Source organism: Panthera pardus, unplaced genomic scaffold (assembly GCF_024362965.1).
Source record: "Panthera pardus isolate Hobbes unplaced genomic scaffold, ASM2436296v1 HiC_scaffold_25, whole genome shotgun sequence".
In the NCBI taxonomy this organism is placed as follows: domain Eukaryota; kingdom Metazoa; phylum Chordata; class Mammalia; order Carnivora; family Felidae; genus Panthera; species Panthera pardus.
Window position 1 is genome coordinate 15,908,979 of NW_026526821.1, and position 27,897 is coordinate 15,936,875.

At 50.8% G+C, this 27,897-nt stretch overlaps 1 protein-coding gene across 2 annotated transcripts in view; it reads left to right on the top strand.

Annotated features, from left to right (window-relative positions):
- Positions 1-2,076: 2,076 nt before the first annotated feature.
- The window catches only part of RIMS4 (regulating synaptic membrane exocytosis 4), a 63,379-nt gene continuing 37,558 nt past the window's right edge, over positions 2,077-27,897 (top strand). For both annotated transcript variants that reach the window (XM_019458379.2, XM_019458380.2), the window contains exon 1: positions 2,077-2,419. In XM_019458379.2, the coding sequence (XP_019313924.1) occupies positions 2,323-2,419 (97 nt within the window). In that variant the 5' untranslated portion in view covers positions 2,077-2,322. The remainder of the gene's footprint in view (positions 2,420-27,897) is intronic.

The window sequence follows — 27,897 nt, forward strand, 5'->3', positions numbered from 1 at the left end:
AGAGGTAGGACAAATAGGGAGCAGAGCCAAAGGAGAGTTAGGAGAGCGTCCAACTTGGACTTTGACCCCAGAGTGAGATAGACCAAGGTGGGTTTTTTTTGTTTTGTTTTGTTTTTGTTTTTTTGTTTTTTTGGCAGAGGAGCAGCAGTCTCTGACTTCCATTTTTGACATCCTGATGCTGACCTTGAGGATGGAAGAGGCCATGAACAAGGACCAGAGAGCCGTTTCTAGGAGCTAAGAGCAGCTCCCAGCCAAAGGCCAGCAAGGAAACAAGGGTCACAGTCCCACAGCCATAAGAAACTGTATACTGCTAACAACATGAGTGAGCTTAGAAGGGGCTTCTTCCCCAGAGCCTCCAGAGAAGAGCCCCATCTGGCTGATACCCTGTGAGGCCCCAAGCAAAGAACCCCATCAAATTTGCTTACACCTACAGGCCTGTACACTAATACATGGGTGTTGTTAAGCCTCTCAGTTTGTTATGCTGCAATAAAAAACTAATACACATGCTATCTTAACTTAATCCTCACGACCGTCCAAAACGGAGGGTCTCCCCCATTATACAGATGAGGGAACAGGTCAGTGAGTTGAAGGGCTCTAGGCCACGCAGAAGGGTAGTGCCACAGCTGGGACTGAAACTCTGGGATCTTGCCACTTCCCCAGCCTGCTTTTGTAAAGAGAGTGTGAGGACATCTGGCAGGGGTTGGACATCCACGGCTTGCCTGGATGGGGACCTCAGGCCCCGGGTTAGAGAATGGAGTTCGGGTTTCTGATTAGGATTATGTTCATCCCGGGGGCTCTGAGTGTCTGAACCCAGGCGTATATGAGTCTGAAGACTGTGGGTCCCTGGAGGGGTATATGTGGCTGTGTCTGTCTGAGCCTGTGAACTTGGTCAAGTGGGTCCCACTGTGCGTACATCTGAGGGGGTCTGTGCGTCAGAATATACCCACCACCGGGAGCGACCGAGGCTATATGTCTGCGTCTGGGTGTGAGCATGCGTGTGCCCACTGAAGTGTGTTTGAGTGACTCTCTGGGTCTGTGTCTGAAGGTAACTGTGCAGGAGTCCGCCAGCGTTTGTGCACGTGTGAATCAGCATTGAGGGAGTCGATGATGGCGGGCACTGAGTGTCTCTGTGTGCAGGTCTGAGAGTGTGTGCCATCTGAGTGTACAAGTGTCTGTGTGTGTGAATTCTAGGACATCTGTAAGGAGTGTGGGTACGTGGGTGTTATGTGCCTGTCTGAATGTCTCTGCGGGTCTGTGTGGGATCTGGGGGTCTCCTTCTGTGACCAAGGGGTCCCTGTTTTTTGCTCTGTGTCTTGTCCCGTCCCCCCCCCCCCCCCCCCCCGCCGTCTCCCGTCTCCATAGGAGTCTGTTGTGTGTCTGTGGATGTATCTACCTCTGCAGGTCTTGTGTGAGAGTCTGAGGGTGTCTGTAGGTATATCTACCTGTGTGGGTCTCTGGAGTCTGTCTGAGGGTGTCTGTGGATTGATTCCGCAAGTGTCTCTATGAGTGAGTGAGCGAGTCTGTGGGAGCACCTGCCTGGGTGTGTGTATGAGTCTGAGGGTGTCTGTGGTGTAGCTCGCACAGTGAATGCAGTCGTGTGGGAGCCTGTCTGAGCTCCTCTGCGGGTTCATGTGTTAATCTGAGGGTCTCCGTGGGAGGCTGAGCGCTGTGCGCCGGTGGCTCTGAGTGTGTCCCCTCTGAGCCTGTGTGTGCCCCGGGTGAGGCCTCTGTCGGTAGGTGACTGGACGCCTGCATCCTGGGCGAGTCTGAGGGCTGAACGTGGGGTTGGGACAGAGTGGGGGGGGGGGCACGGCCCCGGGACTGGGGCGCAACCCTTCCCTTCCGCTCCTCTCGCCGGGCGCGCACACCTGCCGGGCTGGGGGCGGCGAGGAGAGGCCCCACCCGCGCCCTCCAGGCTCCCACGCCCCCGCGCGCGGCGCCCCCTCCCCCGGGCGGCGCCGATTGGCTGCGGCGGCCGCTCCGAGCCCGCCCCGCGCGGCCGGCTGGGGGCGCCGCGGGCCAGAGCGCTGCGCCGCCACCTCCGTCGCCGCCGCCGCCGCCGCCACCACCACCACCGCCGCCGCCGCCGCCGCCGGGAGCACAGCGCGCCTCGGGCTCCGCGCGCCGCCCGCTCCCGGCCCGCCCGCCGCCCGCCGGCCCCGCCGCGCCCGCCAGCCCCGCCGCGGAGCCCCGGCCTAGCCCCGGGCCGCCGCCACCACGCCGCGCGCCGTACTTCGCGTTAAGAATGGGGCGGCCAAGCTGCCCAAGCCGCCCGCCGCCGCCGCCGCCGCCGCGGCCGAGGCTCCGGGCGCCGGCGCCGGCATGGAGCGCTCGCAGAGCCGCCTCAGCCTGTCCGCCTCCTTCGAGGCGCTCGCCATCTACTTCCCGTGCATGAACTCCTTCGACGACGAGGACGCGGGTAAGCGCGCCGCCCGCCCCCGATCCCCGGGGCGGTGTGTGTGGGGGGGCGGGGGCGGAGGTGGTCCCGGGAGCCGGGGCCGGAGGCCCCCTGCCCGACCGGGTGCGCCCTAAGAGGGGGCCACTCTCTCCACCCCATTGGCAGTCCCGCTCGGGATACGCCCCCACCCACGAGGCCTCAAGGTCTAGAGCTGCGGTGCCTTCTAGCCTCCAGCTGTCCCCAGGGACCCCGAGCTCCTCTGCATTCACCCCTTTCCCGCAGGTGGGCCCGTGGGGTCGCCCGGACCAGCTCTCTTTACTCACCCGAGCCTGCCGGATGCCCCCTGTCTTGTCCCTGGATCCGACCTGCCGCCCTCCCTAAGCCTCCCGCCTGTGGTGCCCACTCCTCGAGCCCCGGGGCTTTGGCAGCCTCACCCCTGGGGCTCTGACGCGCCCCCCGCCGTTGGAGGTGGCGCGCAGACCTTACTTCTCCATCTTTGTCTTGCCTGCATCCAGAGGCTCCCTGGCCAAGACCCCCGCCCTGCGCCCAAGGCCTTGAGCGTCCCCATTTGTCTCTCCTCTTCTTCCCCCAGAAGCTGGGGCTCCGGACTCCTGGTTCCTATCAGACTGGGGCGGGCCGCGGGAAGACTGGCCGGGTGCGGCCTTCCCTCCCCGCTCGTCCTGGAAGGAGACGTAGGGCGGCGCCAACTCCTCACCTGCGCACCCTCCGGAGTGTGCCCGGCCCCTGGGTGCTCTTGTCCCTGGAGTAGCCCCTTTGGGTGGGCTGAACCCGGTCACCATCCGGCGGCCCGAACCTCGCGCTCCCGGGCCTGCGCGCAGCCTCAGCCAGAGCCCGAGGGGCGGGGAAATGTAGGGAAACCTGCTCTTTGGGGCCCTGGGATCGGGAAGAGGGAACGTGAGGGCTCCGGATCTGTTTCCGCGGTGAAGTAGCGAATCCACCAACAGGTGGGGCAACTAGAGGGCTTGGGTGAGAGTTCCCCAAAGAGTGCCAGATTGGGAGTCGGCATCAGGTTCCAGTCTTGCTTCTCAGCTTATTAGCTGTGACCTTGGGCAAGTCATGTCACTCCTAGCCTCCATATCCCCATCTGTAAAATGGGATGGCAGTCCCTCAGACACGGGGTGCAGTTAAAAATGTTTTCTGAAAATCTGATGTAACAGAAGCTGAACATCTGAGAGTGAGTTCAGTGAGAGGACAAAAACGAGAGGGGTGTAGGTGGTGGGGAGTAGCAAAATGGTTTCACGGACACTTTTGAGAAGCTGATGAAAATATGAACTGTCTCTTCAAAAAATACACATACGAACCATCCTCAAAATTTTGTCTGCAGTGTTAGGGAGTTTATGGGTCCTGCTTAAGATTCCCTGCTTGCAGAGACCCTTGTCTGGTCACCGAGTTATCTGGTGAGACATGGGATGGAGCCGTGGGTAATGGGTGCTCATGTCCTCCTGCTGGAGCAAGAGGCAGGTGGAGAAAAGGTTCTCCAGAAGAATTTGTTGGCCAAGTGAATGGATGGGGGAGGGGGTGTGTGTGAGACAGAGTCCCCACAGACCTAGAGTTGGGAGTAGGGTAAAGACGGTTATTGCAAAACCATTGTACAGAATCACCATTTTATGGGAAAAAATAACCGAGGCTCAGAGGATTAACTTATCCCTTGATGTAGCTGAGGGAGGTCATTATTCTGGCCAGGTAAGGAGGTATGGAGGGGCTGTGCAACACAGTGGCCTCCACTGAAGGAAATGAGGTTAGCATGAGGGCTGGGAGAGGGATCCCCACCAGCAGAAGTGAGATGATGCTTCCACCTTTCACTTAATGGTCAAGGACTCTCCTGAAGTTCAATAGGCTACCTGGTCTCAAGAGGCAGGTTGGGCAGGAGCATGGGTTTGGAGGTGCAGGGACAGGGACAATGGCAGGGACAGTTAGGTTTTTCTCCTAAGTCATATCCCATGTCATGGGTCAGACGCCTTGGTTATGATTGCTGGTTGCAGGCAAGTTGTTCCGATTTCGCTTAAGTCAGAATAGAGTCCTTGATGTTATAATAGAGATTTTTTTTTTTTTAAAGATCCTACCTGATGTTTTTTCCAGCAAGTTTCTTCAAATTCTTGTCTTGGACTCGGAAGAGACCTCGAAATCATCCTGTCCAACCCCTTTTTGAGCTCAAGTGGATGAGTGTATATGTGTGTGTGTGTGTGTGTGTGTGTGTGTGTGTGTGTGTGTAACCCAAGGTCATCCAATGAGGTAGGCATAGAGCTGAGACTAAAATCAGGTTTCCAGTTCTCTTTCCAGTAAACTATTAGCCCTCTGTCTGAAAGAGGATTTTTTAAAAAACTAAATCTAACTGTGTAGAAAATGGTTCCCAGGTGAGGAGGCCCCAGGGAACGGCTGCCAGCCAAGAGTTTGGTTTGGGCATCTTGGGCTCATTGTCTGCTCATCTTAAGGGATGCTTTGAGTTTGGGAGGGGGAGGGAGAAAGTCAAGTTTCATTTCCGGAAGACTAATGAGTGTGTGGTAAAAATCGGAAGTAGGAAACATTGTCTTGGTGCTTAATTTCTCTTGTTCTTCTCAAAGTCATTAATTTTCTCCTAAAAAAAGCCTTTTGGATTTATTCTTTTAGAACAGCACCGTGCTGAACTAATTTCTAAAAGCAGTTTGAATAATCTATCACATGCTAGACAGAGACTGCTTCAGTAGGAGGGCTATCAGAACTGGCTTCCCTCTGCCTTCCACTGCCCTGATCCCTCCTCCCCTGGCCCATGAATGCAGGGCTGTCTGATGGCTTAGAGGTGTGTCCCTGATGGCTTCTGGCTCATCTAGATGCCTCCTCTTTGATGCTGCTTCCAAATCCTATTGAATGCATCGTGTCCATCACCCAGGTTGAGCCAGAGCCATCTTCAGGGTTCACCTGCACCTTCAGCTGGTTACCTGAGAAACTGTGTGAGGAGAAGTCTATTTCATTAGTCTTAACTGGGCCAGAGTATTTTCCTGCATCGGGCTTGGGAGCCTTGGACATTTTGTGAGCATAGGAAGCTGCTCCTTCCTCCCACCCTGTTCTAGCCACCCTAAAGCTCAGGATGCTGGTCATTGTAGATTCCTAGAATTCTTCCCAAGGAGCATCTCTGCCCCAACCTTGCACTCTGAACTCATTTCTTATGCTGCTTTTGTCCCTTTTCCAAAGATGCTGGGGGCTTTAGAGAGACATGGACTGGGGGGGCATTTTCCTGTACCTACCTTCATTGCTCAGCCTCGCTGGCTCTGGGTTTGTAATTGGGGAGTTAGATACATGACCTCAGCTTTTTCATCTGAATGAGGGAGAAAGTAATAGTGTGGACTGCATAGGGTCAACATTTTTTAAATTATTACCTTTTGATAGGCATCCTCCTACACATTTTAAATATATTATTTTAATTCTTTTGTCATAGCAACCCTATAAAATTAACATTTAACATCCCCATTATCAGATAAGAAAACTGAGGTACAGAGAGTACTTGTTCAAGGTCACTCAGCCAAGAAGTGAGGGAGTTAGGATTTGAACTTGAGCAATCTGACTGAAACATCTATGCTTTTGATTATTACATTGTTTTTGCCATGCAAAGGGCTTAGTACAGTATCTGGCACCGGGTAGGCTCGCAATACCTGTTAGCTATTATCAAATTATCAAATAAGATTTGTTTCTGAGCATGACTGTAAACTAGCATCTGTGGGATTCTCAAAATGTTAGCTTTCATAATTTTTGTAAGCTAATTTAATTGCATTGTGAAAGCTATTAAGGCAGAGTTGGGCCCTCTTTCTTGGCAGCGGTTTAAAGATGGGGATTTGGGGGACTTGCTTGTGGAACAAGAGGGTGGGGAGCAGTCCAGCTCCCTGTTTCCCCGTTCTTCCTTAACAGTTAATTTTCTTCACATCTATTGTCTTAGCCTTGCTACGGTGCATTGGGGCACTGCTGGGGAGTAAGGGTATCTCCACTTTACAATAAATACCAAAGGCGGTTGTTAACATCAGGGTCTGGAATTGAGGATGGTGTCCGTGAGTCTGACCAAGTGGGTTCGGCTTCCAATTCTCCCTGGCCTGGGAGAAGGGCGGAGAAGCGGGAGCAGCCAGCTCTGATTTGCCCATAGGATGCTTCGATCCAGCACTGGAGAAAGTTGCCATGGCAACACCGGGCCGGCTACCAGTCCCTCGCTTAGCGGTTAGGGCCACATCTCTGGGCTGCAAAGCCCTTCACTGCACCGCCTTCTTCCGCTCAGGCCAAATCTGGTGGGTGGGGCGGCATGGTGGATGGGTCCCACAAACTAGTACCAAAGCCCACTCCCGTTGTTTTTGGAGAGGGGGAAATAGAGGGGTTTGTCTGAGTTTCTTCTCCTGGATTGTGGGGTGGAGATGCCTGTATCCTGCCAGACAGATCCCGGCAGGGGGAGTTAGAGCTCTCATTCTTGCCCCCACCCCAGGCACCTGGAAGGACAGCACTGGACCTCCTTCCCCACCCCCAGTCTACTCCATTTGGCAGAGTTTTCTTTCCCAGACCAAGTGCTAACTTTTGTCCTTGAAATTTGACCTGAGCTTTCCCTGAGAAACAAAACGTCCTGCTGTCCCACCCCTTCCCTCTGAGTTGGTGGGTGGGAACACAGTGCTTCAGCCTCAGAGCAGGACTAGGACTGAGTGGATAAGGGGGAAAGGTGAGGGAGACGCCTTAAAATATCCTTCGGGATCGGGTCCACTTGAGGTGTGAGGCTGAGGTTTTGAAGCCTCCACTCCCACCCTTTTTTCTAGGGCAGGCCACTTTCTGTCCCCCTCAGTCCCCTCCCTCAATTTACCACCAAGTGCTGTAATCTTCTGTGTGTTTGGGGAGTTGTGCAGAACTCTTCCAGATTTGGGTAACTGAGGCCTGGTAAAGAATTGAACCAATTTTTTTTCCATGGTTCATGTCACAGGGTGGGGTGAGAGTATGGACCCAAACTACTTTATCTGAGTCAAATTATCCTGAAAGAAGCATCTCAGAAGAGTCGGGTGCATGGGGATTCACTCCTTCCCCCACTACCCAGATCATTGCCCTGCAGAACTGCCTCGATGCCTTGAGAGCTCTTTCCTTAAATCCCTCTCCCTCAGACACCCCCCTTCCCTGTCCCCAAGCAGCCAGACTCATGGCTCCTGCTTCCTTGAGTTTGCAGTTGCCAGAGGCCTGTCTGGCTCTGTTTGGTGGGAAGCGGGAAGCGGGAAGAAGGGCTCCATCCACCTCGGCTCCCTCTGCAGGTGGCGCTCTGCCTCCCTCCCCACCCGTCCTCCTGGCAGGCTGAGTGAGGGCGGGGCGGAGGTGTGGAGGAGAGCGGGAGTGTGAGAGCGCCTCCGTGTCAGCTGACCTCTCCAGGCTCTGGGCCTTTTACTTTGCCTCCTCTTTTCATTTTGGCTTTGACAACCATCGCTTCAGCGTTTCTTTTAAGAATTGCTGGAGAGGTGCCAGTCTGGGCGATGTGCTCAAAAGGGCGCAAACACGTCCTGCGCTGTAACCTGTGCCCCCCACCCTGTTCCAGGGCTACTTGCAATCTCCCTGTCTTACTGTCACCCCCGTCTTACTGTCAGATCTCCAGTGCAGCAAACCCCCCCCCCCCCCGCCAGTCACCTGGAGTGACCACATTGCAATCCACTGTCTCCCCTACCAGTTACTCCATGGGGCTAGCATTGGACTCCACTATGGCTCTGGGGCCTCAGGCAGGTCCTTTAACCTTCCTGAGCCTCGGTTTCCTCTTCTGGAAAAAGGGTTAAATATCCTGTCTAGCATCTCTTAGGGTTATAAAAATAAAATGATTGAAAGTCTTGCTTGGCTGTGCTCCGTGCTTTCCCTGATCTTACCGGATTCTATAGCAACCAGAAGGGTAGCTACTGTTACAGATGTACCCATTTTGCTGATGGGGAAAAGCCAAGCGGCTTAGAGTAGTTTAATGACTTTCTTGGGTTGCACAGTGGTGATTCACAAACTGAGATGTGTTTGACTCCAGAGGCCACCCTCTGCCTCTTGGCATGAAATGAGATTCCAGGTGGGAGAGGGCTGTGTATGCCCTGGGGGCTGTGCTCGTGCTAACAAAACAGCAAGTGACAGAGGCTGGGGTGTGGAGTCCTGTTCAGATTCAGATATGCCCCTCCAGCATCTGCCATCCCACTCCAGTCCACTGGATTGCCTTTCTGGCCATCATTTCCTGGATGATCCCCATCACGGGGCTGTGCCTGGCCTCCTTGAAGAATCCAGTTGTCTGCCCTGGCCCTGGGGGCCGAGCCGTCACCTGCCTCTCCAGACCGATGTAGGCCAGGGCTGGATTATATTTAACGCTGTGCTATTTCTACTTGACAGCTCTAGAGCGCCATCCCCCCTCCCCTTTCTCCTTCCTCCCTCCTCCCTTTCTGATTCACTCGGAAACTGACGTGGCTGATGTCAGTGCCTTATTCTTAGCCCCCGTAATTGTAACTGCATTTAGCAGTGCGCACTTCATTAACAGTTTCTGCGATGGGGGAGTGAGGTGACTGCGTGCCTGGGTAGGGACCTGGTGGGGGTGAGGAGGGGGCAGCTGCTGCAGGACCCCGGCCAGCTGCTGCTTCTGGATGGACCAGCTGGGTGGCTTCTAGGCCTGGCCTCCCAAGACTGGCACTCTTAGAAGGGACCTTGGAGAGCATCTAGTCCTTCCCTCATTAGGCAGGGAAGGAAACTGAGGCTCAGAGAGGCAGAATGGCTTGCCAGAGTCACATGTCCAGGGCTCTGGCCTCTGAGTCCAGGTTTTCTTCTTTGGCATTTACTTATTCAACTAATATTTAACTAGCTGCTCAGTGCCAAACAGTATTCTAAGTGCTGAGGACATATGAGGGAACAAGGCAGACATGGTTTCTGCTCTCATGGAGTTATGTTCTGGGGTGGGGGAAACAGACAATAAACAGGAAGCAATTAAAATATAAGTAATTTCAGATTGTGTTAAGTGAAATGAAAAAAAAAAACTGATGGGATAGAAGATAACAATAAGTAAGGTACTCAGGGAAGACTCACTGAGGAAGTGACATTTGAGTTGCGGCCTAAATGATGAAGAGCCAGCAGTGGGAATCTGAGAGCGTAGAGTGATCTAGGCAGAGACAACCACTGGTGCAAAGGCCCTGAGGTCAATGTGAGCTTGGGTGTTTATGGAACAAAAAGTGTGGTTTCATAGAATGGATGAGGGGACACAAGGTCAGAGAAGTAAGCTGGGGACAGATCGCTCAACCTTGCAGACAGTAAAGAGTATCAGGTGGGGAAACCGGGTCCAGAGGGGGAAGAGAAAAGGCCCTCCATCTGTGTAAAGTCAGGGAGAGAAGCCAAGAACTCATGCCTCCTGAATCCCTGTCTATTTTATTCCTTAGACATAGGTGGCTGTGCCTTTAAATGCATCGCGTAGCTTCATTTCACATTGTAGCTGGAGGGCACTGTGGAGTCTGGGCAGGGCTCCTGCTCCCCCCTCCCTTGCATGCCCACCTCCCCTCCTTGAGTCTTACCTGACCCAGCTTCATAGCTCCTCAGGCTGATGTAGCCGTGAAAGACCCCAGGGAGCTTCTGTTTTGCGACAGAGAGAACATGGCTTTGGAATCCAACAGACCTGAATTTTCATCCTGCTTCTGCCACTTCTAAATTGTGTGACTTTGGGCAAGTGAATTCAGCTCTCTAAGGCTCCATTTCCTCATCTGTACAATGGGGGAATAGTAAGTTCTTCAAAGGGTTATCATGAGGAATAAGTGGTGTGATGCCCAGGATGCACCTAGTCCAGAATGGGCATGTGGAATGAAGGTTTCCTCGGTTATAGGGATGAATGAGATCGTGTGTTCCATGCTGAGCGCATAATAGATGCTCTCTTAGGGGTAGCTGCTGCAGTTGTGGCTATTCCTGTCCGTTTCAGTGGGTCACGGTCACCTAAGGGGCTTGTTAAAACTCAGATTGCTGGGTGCCACCCCAGCGTGTCTCATTCAGCCTGGAGTAGAAGCTGAGACTCTTCATTTCTACCAAGTTCCCAGATGATGCTGATACCAATGCTGCTAGTCCAGGGACCCTGCCTTGGGAACTACTGGGTTAGAGAAAAAAAGCTGGAGAGAAATGAAGGGTTCTTAACATAGGATGTCTCCTGGCTACCTGTGTCTTAGATGCTGGGACATTGGGTACCAAATTCAGTAGCTGGGAATGGTCTTCGGGCGTTCCTGTCTCCAGCACATGGTCTCAGATCAAATGAGCCTCAGATGCTGCCCTGCTTTGTACCGGTTTAACGTGTGGGACCCCATAAATCCCTTTGGAAGTCATCTGTATAAATGATAAATGAGTCAATGTGAATAACACATTGGGCCTTAATATCGTTTTGTGGGATATTGGATTCAGTTCTGGGGATTCTGAGGGGTTCAAGTCTAGTGCCTTTACCAGAGGGAACAGGACACAGTCCCTTTCCTGAATTGGAGAAAGGCAGGGCTATGTCTTAAAACCGGCAGGTTCATTTGAGGACAAGCCTCTGCTGGGAAAAAGTAAATCAAAGGAATCATTGATGTTGAGGGGCAAAATGCTGGGAAATGCTACCAAGGGAATTTACTGAGTCAGTTAATTTAGATGTGTCTAAGAAAAGGGTCTCTGGTAATTTTCTAAGGAAGGTTGAGATTTAGCTCAGGTTGGAGGTAGTGGGAGACAAACCTTATGATGTGATAAGATTCCCACCCAGTCCCATAAAACTCGGAGTCTGAAGACCAAGGCATTTATAAATAGTTTCCAGGTGGGACTTGTCTGAAACTGATGGGAAGGAGTCTCCGGGAGAGGGGGCTCAGGGACGGAAAGGAGGACGGGCTTTGGCTTTGAGTCTCTGCCATGTACCGGCTGTGTCTCTTGACTACGATATGTAACTCTTATGTGCAGCCTCATCTTTTGCAAAATGGAGTGAATAACTCCTACCTCGTGAGACTTAGAGGTAACGTACGTACTACCCATAGGGCATCCGGGAGATGGAAGCTACTGCCTTTCCAGCTACGGTAGACTGCCTGGGTGCAGGACGGGCGGGATGGGGGGGTGGGGCTCACACCCGGGGTTGGGACTCGTGGCTCTGCTCTGGTTTGCCGGCGTTTGCTGTGTGCTGAGTGGAGCCCAAGAGGCTGCACGAGGAATCAGGGAAGAGGTCTCCGTTCAGCCGCTGAATTTCAGCATCTTCTACAACCACTTCCCTTTGTCTTTTGGGCCTCAGAATGCCCATCTGCAGAAGGAGGGTCTGTTTAGGCACAACCAGAGTCTTCCAGAAAACAGAGGACACTTGTCCAGATCCTCCCCCCGCCCCCCATCTCCTCCTTTGCATTCCTACCCTGCTCAGCCCCTCTGTGGTCATTTTTATCCCCAGAGTATCCCACCTGGCACCATTTCTCTCTAGCTGGTCCTTGGCTGATTGGTCATTGAATAATTTTGAAAAGATTAAGTGCTATTTGGAGTAGGCAATAAATGCAGATGGTGCGGCATTAAAAATTTTTTTTGTTTATTTTTCAGAGAGAGAGAGAGAGAGAGTGTGTGTGTGTGTGAGAGAGAGAGAGAGAGAGAGAGAGAGAGAGAGAGAGTCAGTGCTGGAGGGGCAGAGAGAGGCAGAAAGAGAATCGCAAGTAGGCTCTGAGCTGTCAGCACAGAGCCCGATGTGGGACTCAAACTCACAAACTGCGAGATCTTGACATGAGCCGAAACCGAGTCAGACGCTTAACTGACTGAGCCACCCAGGCGCCCCTAGATGGTGCAGCATTTTAAAAGCACGCAAAGTATCCAATGAAAACTGTCCTGGATGCCTCCATCTTCTGACTCTCCTGCCCCGTCCCCAGGACAAACACTGTTTCCAGCTCTTTCTGCTGTTACCGATGATATGTTACAGTGAAAAAGCCAGACCTCACCAATGACACGCAAGGAAGCATCCGTCTCCATCCCTCCCACCTCAGCCACCCAGTCCTACTCCTAATACCATTGTGGTCTTTTAGGCTGCCAGCTTCTTCTTTATTTTCCAGTTAGCAGATTCTTATCTTTTTTTAAATGTTTATTTATTTTTGAGAGAGAGACACACACAGAGCACAAGCTGGGGGGGGGGGGGAGGCGGGCAGAGAGAGAGGGAGATACAGAATCTGAAGCAGGATCCAGGCTCTGAACTGTCTGCACAGAGCCTGAAGTGGGGCTCAAACTCACAAACCGTGAGATCGTGACCTCAGCTGAAGTCAGACGCTTAACCTACTGAGCCAGGCGCCCCATCCAGTTAGCGGATTCTTATTAAGCACTTATGGTGGTGGTTAGCTCTGCGTCAGGCACTGTGAAGGTTTGAGAGTAGTCAGACTAGGCAGTGTAGCTTGGTGGGGTTTATGATGCAGACTCTGCAGCCAGATGGCCTGGGTTTGAATACTGGCTTTGCTGCTTATTGGCTGTGTGACCTTGAGCAAGTTACTTCTCTGAGCCTCAGTTTCCTTAACCATAAAAGGGGTTAATAATAGCTCCTCCCTTCCCTGAAGGTATGATGAGGATCAAATGAGTAAGTATTTGTAAAGTGCTTTGTAGAGAGCCCACACACAGCAAAAGTGTGTCAAGAGTGTAAGCTATTACTATCTTGGAGCCTCCAAGCTGGGAGTCTCTCTGAGGTCATCTGCTCGTCTTCATTGAGGCCCAGAGAAGGATCGCCTGGTTTGGCCAAAGCCTCACAGCAGGTCTGTGGCAAAGCCAGGAATAGAGCTGATGTTTTTGGATTCCCAGCCAGGGCCTTTTCCTCTCCTGTGAGGTGCCTCAAGTGGCCACTGTGGACCCTGTCTGCACCTGAAGCTTTAAGTCCTCACCCTGCATCTCCAACACTCAGTGTCCCTGGGAATTGCTGCCTGGAGTTGCCTGGGGAGTGGGTGGGAGGATGTGTCACTAATTGGGGCCTGTAATGGAAATTAATTAGTTCCTCAGCAAATGTCTCAAGAAACATCTTTCATCTGCCTGGGCCCAACATCAAGACTGAACCAGGCGCCTCTGGGCCCCAGGCCAGGACCAACCCATCCCAAGCCATCTGGCCCCCGGAACCTGCCACTTCTGCCCAGCCTCTGTTGGGTGTGCTCAGTTCTGGGAGAGGGACCCCCACACTGGGAAGTTTGGCCCTGTTGGGAATCAAGTGGGTGCCACTAGCCCCGGAGAAATGAGCATGCGGAGTGTTCTTAGGCTCCTCCCAGGAGTCTTCACGTTGAAAAGAATGCAGGGGGAGGGAAGAACTCTTCCTTCCTGTTGCTGAGCCTGAGACTTGGGCTCTTGTGCAGGTGATGTGCTGTGCAGTCCTTTCAGGGGAGGCCTATTAGAGGGATGCACGATGGGCAGGAAAAGAGGCAGCTAAAGGTGGGCACTCAGCTGTGGGCTAGCCTCAGCCTGATTTGCGGGAAGCTCTAGGGAGCAGGTGGCATTGCAGAGTTGACCGGCCTCCTGCACTCCCATATCAGTCGGTCATTGGCTGTGGGCAGTCCCCAAAGGTCAGGACATAACTCTTGGGGCAAGGCAGCTCCCATTGGCTAAGGGCAGTTCTCCAAAGAAAGGGCAGCTGTGAGCCAGGACCTGCAGCTGCTCACAGCAGCTATGGGATGGCTGTCCTGCTTGGTGAAGGTGATCTGGCTAGGCTGGATCCACCCGCTGACCGTCTGGAAACTTCTGGCTGAGCAGTGTCCACCCCTAATTCAGGTCACCCTCTCCACAGCCCCACAAGGTGTGTACGATGATCATGGTAGGTGGGCTGGAAGAATCAAGGATCTGGATGGACTCTTGACTTGGCCACGGTCACACAGCTAGCGAAGGGTAGGACAGGGCTTCAAATCCAGGTCTGCCTCTAGCACATACGGTCTTTTCCAACATTCTGTACTGCATTTCATTTTTTTCGTGAATGTATTTGTATGTTTCATGCTTCTTAGTGGGCTTCTAAGTACCTCTCTGAAGGGTGTCTGTCTTGATGTTCAAGCCCTTTGGGTTTGACAGAACATTTTTGCCTGTTTGAATTCACCTGATCTTCTTGGAAAATTGACCCTGTTTCCAGAGAGGTGGGCAAAGGCCCCAATAGGCTGCCTGAAGAGAAGGGTTAAGGGATAGCCGATTTGTCATGGAATGAGCCCTGGATTTGAGACCCCATTTCTGCCAGTTTGCCGATTGAATGACCATGGGCTCCTCTTTGAGCCTTGCTTTCCTCTTTGGACGAACAAGTCCATGGCTGTAAGCCACAGGTAACTCTGAAGGTATTCTAATAATACTGCACATAGCAAGGACTTGGCAAGGTTTTGACTGGGGTGGGGGTGGGGAGTTCAAAACCAGAGCTGACCTCTGCAGTGTGTGTGCAGGGAATAGTCTCACATTAAGGCCTGCAAATGGGCACAGTGACACCCTGCTGTCCAGGTTTGGGTTCCCCCAGAAGCAGTTCCTGAAACAAGGCTTTGAATAAGTATTAGGATGGACCACATGAAATTGCCATTTTTAGGAGTCAAACAGTCGCATAGCAATTGTACACAGTTTGTGTGGTTCACAGAGGTGATCACTGAAAACTTCAGGAGAGGTGTGAGAGAAAGTGAGTTAGGGAACGAAGTGATATCAGCCCCTGACTGAGGGCAAGCAGGGTTAAGTCTTGCTGGGGGCTTCTGGAAGATTGTATAAAGGGACAGACAGTGGTTATTTTAGTCTTTGTGGACCATAAGGTGTCTCTTACCACTGCTGTTACACAGTTGGAGCTCGAAAGCAGCCAGAGAGAATATGTAAATGGATGAGTGAGGCTGTGTTCTAATAAAACTTTATTTACAACAATAAGCAGTGAGCTAGTTTAACTCCTGGGTGGTAGTTTGCAGACCCCTGGAGTAGAACAGGCACCCCGGTTATCCCACCCAGGGGGGAGGGAGCTGGGGTATGTATACAGCAATTGCTGTCAGTCAGTGGTTGAAGGCCGTGGGGGTTGGGCTGGGGAGTATTTGTTGCTGTCCTTTCCCGCCTGCCACAGGTGGTAGCCCTCAAGCTACAAAGTCTAGTTTCTGGCAACAGGAAGTCAGGCCAGTGGTCACTGACGGTAGTAAAGATCCAGGACAGGGGACCAACAACATCGCTTATGCCAGTTTTGGGGGATGGCTGTGCTTGGAAGAGTGTACTGGAAAGAGAATGGCAGCGTGAACAGGAAAACACATTTGGGGGGGGGGGGGACAGATTATTTTTTAACTTCTTATTTCCAGGCTTTCCAGCCATTTGTTACTTTTAGGCAAAAACTGGCTCCTCCATTCTTGGCAGTCTAGTTTGCGTTTTCTACCTCCATGCCTCTGCTTCAGCAGTTTCCTTTTCTGGGATGCCTTCCCCCTCCTCCTTCAGGGCTCCAATGCCACCGCCTCCAGGAAGTACACTTCTCTTTTCTCACAGGGAGTTGATCGCTCCTCCTGGGCAATCACAGCACTTTTCTCTCTCACAGGCGGTTGCAGAATGTGGTTTCTGTCATTTTTCTACTGCCACACCAAGAGCTCCTCCGGATCAAGGACTGTGTGATTCCCTGTCTGTATCCCACCTCAGGGGCATTGATTTGGGAAAGGTGGAGCTGAATCCCAAACCCCTCCCTCCCTCCTATGCTCCCTACCACCTCCGTTTCTCCCTCTTTTCTGCCAGTAGTTGCTGTTGGCAAGGCCCTGTCCTAGGTGCTGATGACCCAAGAAAAACCCAGTCTTAATCTGTCCCTTAAACTCTCATGGAGTTTACTGTCTGGTGGGTGGAGGGGCTAGGCATTAGATTACCCAAAGGAATAACTAATAATTTGTTCACTACTGTGGTAAGTGCCATACGGGACAAGTGGGGGGGGGGCCAGGAAAGGCTCTGGCTGGGAGAACTGACCTGCCCTGGGTTGGGGGGTGCAGGGAAGGGGCCAGCTAAGCTGAGATCTGAGGGATGAGTTGGCCAAGTAGGGGAAGGGGGACCCAAGACAGGATGCCATCCATATGCAGAGAGGACAGACTTGGAAGTCAGCTAAGGGAGTAAGGGGTCGAATCCTTGATTCTCTCAGTTTGTATGGCTGTCTCCCCTTTTCTCCTCTTTGCTACATAAATGGGAGATATTAACTGTAATTGCTACAACATGGCAGAATTATGGGTAGTTTGGTCTTTTTTTTTTTTTTTTTTTTTGTAGTTTCCAAATTTTCTACAATGGATATGTCATGGTGAAAATTGAGAGCTTTAGTCTGAAGACCTATCCCCACTGGTAGTTGTGTGACCTTAACCATGTCATTTAATCACATGGTGCTTCTCCTTCCCTCTCTGTAAAATGGGAAGAATATAGTGATGATTTACACGCAGCGCCCATCACATTCTGACACTTCACCTCCATTCATTTATTCAAGCCTTACAACTACCCTGTGAGGTAGATACTATCAATATGCCTGTTTAATTGGTGAGGAAACAGGCACAGAGAGATTAAGTACATTGCCCAAGATCACACAGCTCATCAGAGTCAGAGGCAGGATTCATATCCAGCTGTGTGACTCTAAAATCTGAACTTAACCACTTGGCTATACTACCTACCTCTCAGGGTAGGAATGAGAATTAATGAGAGGACATCTGTCAAGCCCTTAGCCCTTAGCATAGTGTGTGACACATAGTGCTCTGTAAATATTAGCTCATGTTATTATTAGCAGCTGTGCAAAGGCCCTGTGGTGGGAGGGGGACATGGTGTTTTGAAAACCCAGGGAAGGGAGCATGTGGTTGGCAAAGTAGCAGGACTAGACCATACTAGATCTTTAAAGTCAAGAATCCTGGACTTACAGACAGTTGAGCCCCAGTTGGGTTTCTCAAGGGAAGCCACAGACTCAAATCTGGGGTTTGCAAGGACTTGTCTGGCTGCAGGGGGGAGCCAAGAGGCCCTGGGATGACTCCTTTTGGTTATAGTGACTTTCCCCAAATGGGTCTGACCATTCCAGCATTGAATCCTCAGACCATGGTGATGATGATCTTCGGGTGTCTCGGCTGGCTGTGTGGGCTAGAGTGCAAGACACAAAAAAGTCAGGAGTGTGTCACCAGTCTGGTCTGGTGATGCTGGGAGGCTGGGAAGTGCCAGTTTGAAGGCAGGAACAAATTACTCTCCTGGAGATGAGGCCGGGCCAATTCCTGCCGTGTTACATTATTAAATTTGTAATCTTCGTTCTAATACTTCCCAGCAGTGAATAAGAACCAAATTTAAAATGCTGGCTTTACATTTCTGGAATGAAGCTCTTTGTCAAGAACTCTTGAAACCCGTAATTTCTCTCCAGAGGTGAATGTCTATGTCTTTAAAAAAAAAAATTAAAATTAAAAAATAAAGGAAAACCACTGTTTCGGGTAATGGTTGCACTTGAAGGGTTGTCTGAAACCCCAGCCCTGACCAGGAATTGGGAATAGGGTCTGTATGTCTCCAGGCCCAAAAAGAGCTCAAAGTAGGACAGGGCCTACAGATACCCGGGGCTGCTCCAGAAATTTAAACCCCTAAATCTGGGCCTTGCCTGAGAAAAAAGGTGACAGAAGCCTCATGTTCACCTCACCACCCCCCACCCCAAGTAGCTGACAAATTCATTGATTTTTGAAAGGGTTTGGTACAGATCGGGCCACAGTCCCCCAAAGAATGGACCCATATCAGGCCGTGCAGGTTTTCTCATGACGTGTGGTGAGTGGTGGACCTGGCTGCTGGTGGAACCATGGGCTGTACTGCCTCTGTACCTGGCCAGCAGGGCCCTGGTTTGGGGCCCGCAGCATTACTAGGCAGCTCTGTGGCCCTCCTCACTGGATGGGGAGTCTATGCATGAAGGGGATATGCCCCCCTGGGCCCCTCTTTCTAGGCCATATTCTAGGTGTTTGGGACCCTTGAATTTTCTGTCCAAATGGCCCTGAGTCTCCTTATGGGGTCTGTGCAGACCCCTTCCCTAGGTCCATCCTCCCGAGGGTGGACTCTGCCCATCACTGGTGTCCTGATAAGTGGCTCCAAAGTGGCTGTTTGTGGAAGTGAGAGCAGAGCACAGATGTGCAAAGTGGGCCCCTTTATATGTGGGGGTGGGACTGAAGGGAAGAGGCAGGCTTCAGCTGAGGACCCGCTCTCTCCTCATTCCATATTCAGCCATGGAACACTGTGGATTCTAAATTTGAACCTGTGCTGGCCTTCAAGGTCATTATGGAGGTATATTTGTCAGAACAGAAGGATAGAACATATTTTATTCAATAGCCTAATTTATAACTTTTAAATATTTAGAGCAAGTATGAGGGCCTCCATTGTACTCTTGCCCTGGGCCCCACAATTTTAGGGGCCCTTTCTTTGTGTCATTCTCTGAACCAAGAGTGAGAACCGCCCAGGGATGGCCCTTCTCTTCATAGTCCCATTTGCAGTACACATGGCTTACAAGGTACCTTTGTGCATATTAGAGAAAGGCACTCTCACCCCCACCCTGGGTGATCGAATAAAGAAATGGTGGGGCGCCTGGGTGGCTCAGTCGGTTAAGCGTCCAACTCTTGGTTTCAGCTCAGGTCATGATCTCATGGTTTGTGAGTTCAAGCCCCACATCAGGCTCTGCACTGACAGCACAGAGCCTGCCTGGAATTCTCCCTCTCCCTCTCTCTCTGCGCACCGCCCCCTTCCCGCCGCCCAAATAAATAAATAAACTTAAAAAAATAAAGGGAATGGTATGTCCTGTGGAAGGATGAATTAGAAAAAGGCCCCTCCTTCTCCAGTGCCAGCTTGGTGTCCCGCTTGGCAAGGGAAAACGGGCTGTATTTCTCTCCTGGGCCCAGCCTCAGTTGGGCATTTTTGTGCAGGTAGATGCTTGTCCAGTAGTCTCCAGGGCCCCACGAACCTGAACCAGAGAGGAGCCATGGGTAAGACCAGAGGGAAAGTGCTGACACTCTGAGATCCCAAAATAATCATTAAGTCATTTTACATTTTTTAAAAAGTTTATTTATTTTTTTTAAGCGAGAGAGAGCATGCACACAAGCAGGGGAGGGGCAGAGACATGGGGACAGAGGATCTGAAGCCCCTCATTTTTCATTTTTAATAATCATCCTCATCATGGGTTGCCTGGGTGGCTCAGTTGGTTGAGAATCTGACTTTGGCTCAGGTCATGATCTCTCACAGTTTGCGGGTTTGAGCCCCACCTTGGGCTCTGTGCTGTCAGCTCAGAGCCTGGAGCCTGCTTCAGATTCTGTGTCTCTCTTTCTCTCTGCCTCATCCCCCACTTGCACTCTGTCTCTCTCTCTTCAAAAATAAATAAACATTAAAAAAATAATCACCCTCATCACGATGGTAAATGTTTATTTTTTTTTTCATACATGCCAGGTACTCTGAACAGTTTACCTGGATTATCCTATTGAAACATGAGAATATGAAGGTGGCAAAATTGTCATACCCATTGTACTGATGAGGAAACTGAGGCTCAGAGAAGATAGGTTCTTCTTTGGCCCAAGGTCATTCAGTAGTAAAGTCAAACAGGCCTGCCTGGCATGTGAGTCTGTTAGCTTAACCACTGCTCTGCACTGCCCTTTGTGATTTTTGAAAGCATTCTATATGCAGCCAACATATTTACTGATCCTTGCTCCAGTGTGCTGGGTACTTGAAGGTAGGACAGGGGCCTCCCTCAGCCGAGAAGGAGAGAGGAGCAGAGCAGATAACTGGGTGACCCCATTGAACAGGGGGTGTGAGAAGCTGTTTACCAGGCTGTGTAGTCAGGGAGGAGCTTCCTGTGGTTTCTTGATGTCTGGGGGTTGGGGAGGTAGGGTAGGGAAGGTAGGTGCCTCAGGAGGATGTGGGGCCAGAAAAGAAGTGAGTGGTTAAGAAAGGCTCTAGTGCCCTGGCCCTTCGTGGAGACTAGAGCTCTGTTGTCCTCTTTAGGCCTCCTGGGCCCTTGCCGAGAGGGGCGGGACTCACTGCCCACCCCCAGCCACCATCCTTTGCAAAGGTGGAAAAATCATTTGCTGTGGTTTTGGCTGGGACGATTTGGGACCTGGCCCTCTGAGCCCTCCCAGGCTGGCCCAGTCCCTTCACGGGGCTCCTGCTACACTGGGAGTGGTAGAGTCACCACTTGGCATTTTAATTTTTTAAAACAATATTGTGCGTTCACTAGTTACAAACACTTGTACAGTTACACTAGCTGACATTTCCGAGCACGTACCACATTCCAGCTGCTGTGCTAAGATTTTACATGCGTTACCTTGTACAGTCTTCAGTCCTGTTGCTATTCCCAGACTCCCCCCAAGGTCACAACCTAGCAAACAGCAGGGTCGGTTTCCTTGGGTCTAACATCCTCAGTCTGTGCTATGTGTCCCCATGGTGGAGATTTTGAGAAACATGCAGAGAAAGCACACAAAAAGAAAATAAAGATGCCTCCGATTCTGTCATCCAAAAGCAGAATGTTTTAACCATTGGGGCTGTTTGTCTCCAGTTGTGTGCGCGTGTGCGTGTGTGTGTATGTGTGTGTGCAGGAATGTGTGTTTAAACCAAGGCAGGGTCATGCTGTGGTAGTGTTTTTGTAAACTGAAGCCACTGTTTAAAAATCACCTTAAAAGGACCTTCGCAGGCTGGTCTCCACAGGGACACTCTGATTTCTAGGATCAGGTCTAGAACCGTATGATTCGTCTGTAGACCACAGACTTGCCAAGGCCGGCCCAGGGACAGCACAAAGGCAGCTCACCCTAATAGCCACGGTTCATTTCTGTTCCTGCTTTTCGCTCTTGTTCTTGTAAAAGATAAATAAATAAATAAATTTAAAACTGACAGACTTACCCAGGATTTTATTCCGTGCCTGGCCCCGCATTTAAATGCGAGAAGCAGAAGGCTTGTGAGCTATAAATAGCCCAGGCCGTTTCTGAACAGTGGCAGGGAGAAATTGTAGGTTCTGTTTCCTCCCAACCTGGTGACCTGGATTACTTCCTTCCTGCCGCCGTTGCTTTCCTCCCCGCCTCCTCTGCCCATCCTTCATGGAGCAGCGCAAGGGCCTCTCGGCAAGAGTGCAGTGAGCACCCAGGCCAGGCCCCGGGTGCCCGGCACATGGACTTGAGTGAGCCACCAGCCCCATCACAGCCTGGGGTGGCTCAGATGCCACAAATACAAACCTTGTCATTGGCAAGCCCAAAGAGGGGTCCCTAGCTCTGGGAGTGGGGAAAGGTGTCCTGGAGGATGGGATGCTGGAGTTGGGAGGAGGTGGCCTGGGAGGAGGCGGGGCGAGGGGGGCGGGTCTCTGGGGCCACACAGGTGCTTGGCGCCCAGCAAGGTTTCGTTGTTCTTATTAAGCGATTGCATGCTTCTTCAGGGCACATCCTAGCTTCCTTTGGTGGCTCCCATGGCTTCTAGCATCCCAGGACCTTGGGTGAGGAGGGCACTCAGCATTTCACTAGTCCAGTGATTCCCAATCTGCTGGGTACGTGTTTTCCATCTGATGCCAGGATCTTGAGCTCCAACCCAGACTCAACTAAAACTTTCAGATAGGACCCAGAAATCTATTGCTTCAGAAGCTCCCCAGGTGATTCTGATGTTCGACCACATTTAGGATTTGCCATACTGATCTAGTCTCCATCTGGGGACTGCCTTGGCCCCCTGTCCAGTCTCCCTTGGATGACAGTGAGGGAAGTCATAACCTCAGGGCAGTTCCTCCCATTGACTGGCAGCTCGACTGCAGAATGTCCTTCCTTTGTGCCCAGAGTCACCTTCACCATTAATCCTAATACAATGATGATACTGAAAATCAAATTTGTACAGCCCTTTGTTGTCTGCAAAATACTTATTTAATTTGAGAGGCAAAACCTCCATAGATTTTAAATTCAGAGAGACCTGCATTTAAACCTTCCCTCTTTTTTGTCCTACCCTACTGGATGTGTCCTTAAACAAATGAATCTCTCCATGTCTCAGTGTCCTCGTCCCTTAAGTGGAGATGATAATATAGTATCAGGTCATTGGAAGGATCGAGTAATGTGTGATATGGGCTCAGGACAGGAGTAAGGCACCTACTTCATCATCATCATCATAATCATTATTATCATTACTACTGTTATTACGTGAGACATTTACATTCAACATTTAGAGTGCTTGATACGTGCCCAGCCCTACTGTAGGTGATGTGGTACGTGGTGAAAAAGTTCTCACTAAACGGCAGTCACCATCAGTATGGTTAGTGTTACTGAACCTTACAAATAAGTTGCTGGAGCAGGTGGTAAAATCGCCCACCTTTTACTGGTAGGAAGATGAAGCTCAGAGGGTTGGAGGAGTTCCTCAGGTGATAAGAGACGGGAAAAGAATTTAATCTGTGTCTTCTGCTAATTCTTTTTTCTCCCACCATCAGCAGGCTTTTGCATCAGACCCTATGGGAAGGAAGGAGGGAGGAGAGAGACAATGTGCACAGGGTTAAGTGCCCCCCACCACACACACACTTTAGCCCCCATGATTTCCCTGGTTCTGGGCAGTTTAGGGACAGCTGTGTAGTCTTTTATTTTCTTCCTCCACAGTATTCCACTGGAAAAATCTAGTTACGGTGCCTTTGAGCATCTTGCAGGGATAAAGGAGTCCTTGGGGAGAACTGTAGGGCCTCGCTGCTCAGCCGGCTCTCCTGGGTTGGATTCGCAGCCTGATCGGGGCTCGGGTCTTCAGATTTGCTCTGGCAGCTTCCGGTGCCGCCGACACCTTGTCCACTGTCCGCAGTCCCCACTCCACCCTGAGTCACTACCCGGTGCCCACTGCATTGCTTCCCTGAGTCCAGGTCTGACTCATTTGTTGGGTCCAAGGCTGGCCCTGGCCGGCTACGGAGTGTCCCCTACTCTCGGCCTCCGAGCTGTCCCGGCAAGGTGAGCAGGCATTTCAGGCACTGAGTTCTCTCTCCCAGGGGGCTGCCGTTCAGCCTGATCTGGATGAAAGGCCCTGTCTCCTGGGAAAGAAACCACAGACATCAACAAGAAATGAGAAACTCTGTAGTTAGAAGAGGGCCCCTGTAGTCAGACATACAGGTGTGTTTGTTGCTGGCAAGGTGGGTCCCACGCCAGTGACTTCCGTGTCTTTAATCCCATATTAGATGTGGATCTAAGCTTCCCTCCTGTGAGCCTTTCTCTGAGATCACTTGCTTTCTTGTACAACCTCAGCTGCCCTGTTCCTGCCTCCCCTTCCATCCACTTCACCGATCAGGCAAATCTCATTTCTAGGAACCTCTGACAGTGGAAAAATCCTGGGTAAGGAGTCAAGAGACTGAGTTCTAGACCAGTGCTGTCCAGTAGAAATGTCTGTGATGATGGAAATGTTCTATATCTGTACTACCCAAAATGGGAGGCACTAGCTACATGTGGCTGTTCAGCACTTGACATGTAGTTAGTACAACTGAGGAACCAAATTCTTAATTTCTAAAAGTTTTAATTAAGTAGTCACATGTAGGTAGCGATTACTAGGGCAACACAGCCCTAGACCCAGCTCTATATGTGCTGAGCTGACACCTTGAGCAAGTTTCTTCCCCTCTCTGGGAATATGAGGGGGTGTAGTTAGAGACACCAGATGGAGACTATCTGGAGTAGAGACTGAGGTCTGGGGTCAGCTAGATCTGAGGTACATTCCAGCTCTGTCAAAAACCAGCTGTGTGTTCTTGGGCAAGTCACTTAACCTCTCTGTGCTTCAATTTCCTCATTGGTAAAGGGGGCATAATAACAATCATCTCACAGGGTTTACATGAGACTTATGTGGGATAAAACAAGTCTACAGGTGCTTCACTCCTGGTAAGCTCTTGACAAATAGAAATAGTTTTACCTGGGCTCCTATAAGAGGAACCCATGTTCTCCTGCTTCTTTGGACATCTCTGGCAATTCTGCTTTTGCTACAAATGTTTAAAATGCGCTTACTTTCAGGGCAGAGGTTTATCACCTTGAACCTATTTTTTTATTTTTTTAAGTTTATCCATTTTGAGAGAGAGAAAGCATGAGTGGGGTAGGGGGGCAGAGAGAGAGAGAGAAAAAAAAAAATTCCAAGTGGGCTCCATGCTGACACAGTGCAGAGCCTGACACAGGGCTCAAACCCACGAAACTGTGAGATCACGACTGGAGCTGAAATCAAGAGTCGGACACTTAACTAACTGAGTCACCCAGGCGCCCCTCACCTTGAACCTCTTGAAATTATGTGTAAGTCGTGTCATTGTGCATCTGTACTTTTTTCTGGAGAAAACCAGGATTTTTTGAAAATAGAGGTAAACAACTTTCAAAAGATATTCATAGGAGTCCAAGAAATGTAAGAACTCGGAGAGGGAAAGAAACTGTACTCATGGTACTTGTGCAAAAGGCTGGTATGTTCGGGAAGACAGAGGATTCTGGCCCCAGATTGCCAGTATTTTTGTCCCAACCCTGCCATTTCCAAGCTGCATAAATCTTGCTGAACTTTAGCTTCCCCATCTGTAAAATGGGGATAAAATAGGGCCTCTTTCGTGTGTTGCTGTAGGAAGTAAGTGAACCTATGTTCGTTGTATAGCATAGCACCTGGTGATCATTGCCTCGTGAATGCTGGCTGCTTCTATCATCATCATCATCATCATCATCATCATCATCATCATCATCATCACCACCCATTGTTTCCATCCACTGGATGCCAGGCTTGATGTAAGCAGTGTCTGTCTGCCAAAGTCTGTCCCTCCTCACCCACCACATTGTCTCAAACTTCATCTCATACCGCTCTCCCTTGCTCATTCTGCTCCAGCGGCTCTGGTCTCCTTGTTTTTGGGACATGCCTGACATAAGTCCACCTCAGAGTGTGTGTGTTTGGAGCATTTTCTCTCCAGGTATCCATCTGACTTGTTCCTTTACCTTCTTTGGGTCTTAAACCAGGTATCATGATGAGGCCTCCCGGGTCAGCCACCTCCACTCATCACCTTCTAGCACCCTCTGTATCTTCACATATTTGGGTGGCTTAGTGTCTCCTTTCCTCTCCTAGATTGGAGCCTCAGGAGGGCTGTTGTTTTTCCTTATGTTGTTCCCTGCTCTGTCTAGCTCCAGTGCCTAGGACAGTCCCTGACATTTCGATGGGCTTAGAAAAGTACTTGGAGGGAGAATAAATGAATGATTTGATCTCATGTAGTCTGAGACAGGCTCCTGTAGGATCCTCAAACTCCAGAAAATATCTCCCATGTAATATTTTCAATCAACAAATATTCTCTGAATCCTCCTCTGTGCCAGAGTAGGTCTTAGGGTCCAGGGATAGAAAGATGAAGTTGAGGAGCTCACAGGTGTGGAGGTGACCACAAAATAGTTCCCATCCTTGCAGTCACCTCAGTTGTAACCACAGAATTGTGCTACGACACCAGGCTCTGTCTTCCACCCTAGACCGGGAGGGCCTGGTGGACAAGGACCTCCATCACCTTGCTCCATGCTGTGTCCTCAGCGCTAGTATGAAGCCTGGCTCCTGTATGTGGACTGGATGCATGAATGAGCACATACAGGGTGTAGTGGAATAGGGACTGGCAGAGAGTCTGTGGTTGTACCAGGGCGGGGCAGAGCCTCCCTTACATGGAAGGCGAGGAGTGTTCTCCTGTCCCTTGACAGCCTGCTTTGACTCTCACTTGGCCACCAATGCTGCAACTTGGGAACCATGGGAGGGTGGTGGCTTCTCCTCCCTTAGGAGGCTGGGTATCCCACCGCAGCCCTTCTATATTTCAGCTTCTGCCTGAGCCTGTCCTTGGAGTTAAAAATAGCCAAGGATAGGAGTGCAAGGACATGCTGTCCTTCTCTGCCATGGAGAAGGGATTCTGCTACCATGTCTCAAAGGGGGCTGCAGGGGGGCAGATTTGAGAAGCTAGTGGCTTAAAGATTTATCCCTTCCTGCCCCCTTGAGGACAAGCACAGACTTCTCTTTCCCCAACCTGGGATTCCTCTAAATGGGCTATGAAATGTCACAGCTGGAGGGTCTCTAGGGGATAGGCTGATAGTGGCGAGAAGCCCATCGCCTCCAGTCCTGGGACCTTGGCAGACATCACCAATCAATTAAGGCCTCTCTTTCCTGGGACCGTGGCAGGCATCACCAATCAATCATAGCACCCTTTTCTGCCAAGTCCAGACACAGTCTAAGAATTCTTAACACAGAGTATTTTAGGCAACAGTACCAGAGCTGGCAAAAAAGACAAAACAAATATATCATTGTAATCTAGTCCAGTCCCTTCATGGTGGGAAAACTGAGCTCAGAGAGGGGCAGAAATTTGTCTGATGTCATGCAGAAAATCTGTGGTAGAGCTAGGACCAGACCTAAGAGTCCTAATTCTGCTGGGGCTTTTTGTTTTGTTTTGTTTTCTGTTCCCTACTGCATCTTTTTTCTTTTTTTTTAATGAGAACTAAAGTGTGTCTGTCCAAAAGAAAGTTTTTTCACTAGACTGCAGACCTCAAACCTCAACATTTTATGCAACATACTGTGTATATGTGCTGACAGGTACTTTTCTAAGGAAAGAGAGAATAAATAGCTTTTGTCAGCTTCTCAAGAGACTCTTTGCACAATCAGAAAAGGTGAAGAAATCCAAAAAGAGTGAGTGGAATGGGCTAAAGTGCCACTCAAAATGTGGGCCACAGATCAGCAGCATTGGCCTCTGGTGAGCCTGACATGCAGAATTCCAGGCCCCATGCAGAATTCATTCTGCATTTTAACCAGTTCCCTGGGTGATTCATTTGCAAATTAAAGTTTGAGAAGCTGAGGGCTGGAATTCGGAAGCTCCACCTTTGGTTTTCCGAAGTGTACCTGCTGAGTACCAGGCATCTTTGCAAGTCTGTAAGGCAGACCTGATCTCTGCCCTCATTTGAGGGAATAGAAAGGAACTGAGGTCCCTTGGCCAAGATGGAACCCAGCGGTGCTCAGCAGCTCTGCTAAGGCCAAATCAAGGGAGGCATTTGTTTAAACTGAAGATAAAATATGGCGCTTCTATCCAAGGAGTATGAAACCCCAGCAGGCATTAAGCAGGTGTGGGAAGCAGGTTCTGGCCTGGAAAGCCTCGGTGGGCTCCTGGTTAGCTTCCGTCCTGCAGAGCATGCAGAGGGGGACTGGATGTTCAGCAGCCATGATATTTGGATGAGCTGAGCAAGAGCTTGAGACCAGGTTTACCAGCAGCCTCTGGCGCTGAGTAGCTCATCTAAGGTGAGTTTGCTCTGGGGAGGGCTGGTGCAGGTGATTCCAGCTGGTTCCAACTGGTCTTCGCTGATCCTGGTTAATTCTTCTGAGTCTGGTAGGCTCTGAAATAAGCTGACCATGTGTAGACTGAGGAAGGTGCCCGTGGGGAGCCGGAGGCATAAACAGAAAGCTTGCCCTGGTATGGCTGGGAGTAAGGGATTCCTTCCCCTCTCCCCTATGTGTTCACTGCATTTCTTCATCCATGTGCCTTTGTGGGGATATGAGTGTACATGTGTGCTTTGAAGATGGAATGTCTGGGGTCCAGAGTGCACAGCCTAGACCTCATCTGGCTTCTGCAACAGGCTTCACATGCTGGCCTCTTGCTCAGCTGGAGCCGTTTGCTGCCTCTGTTGAGGCCA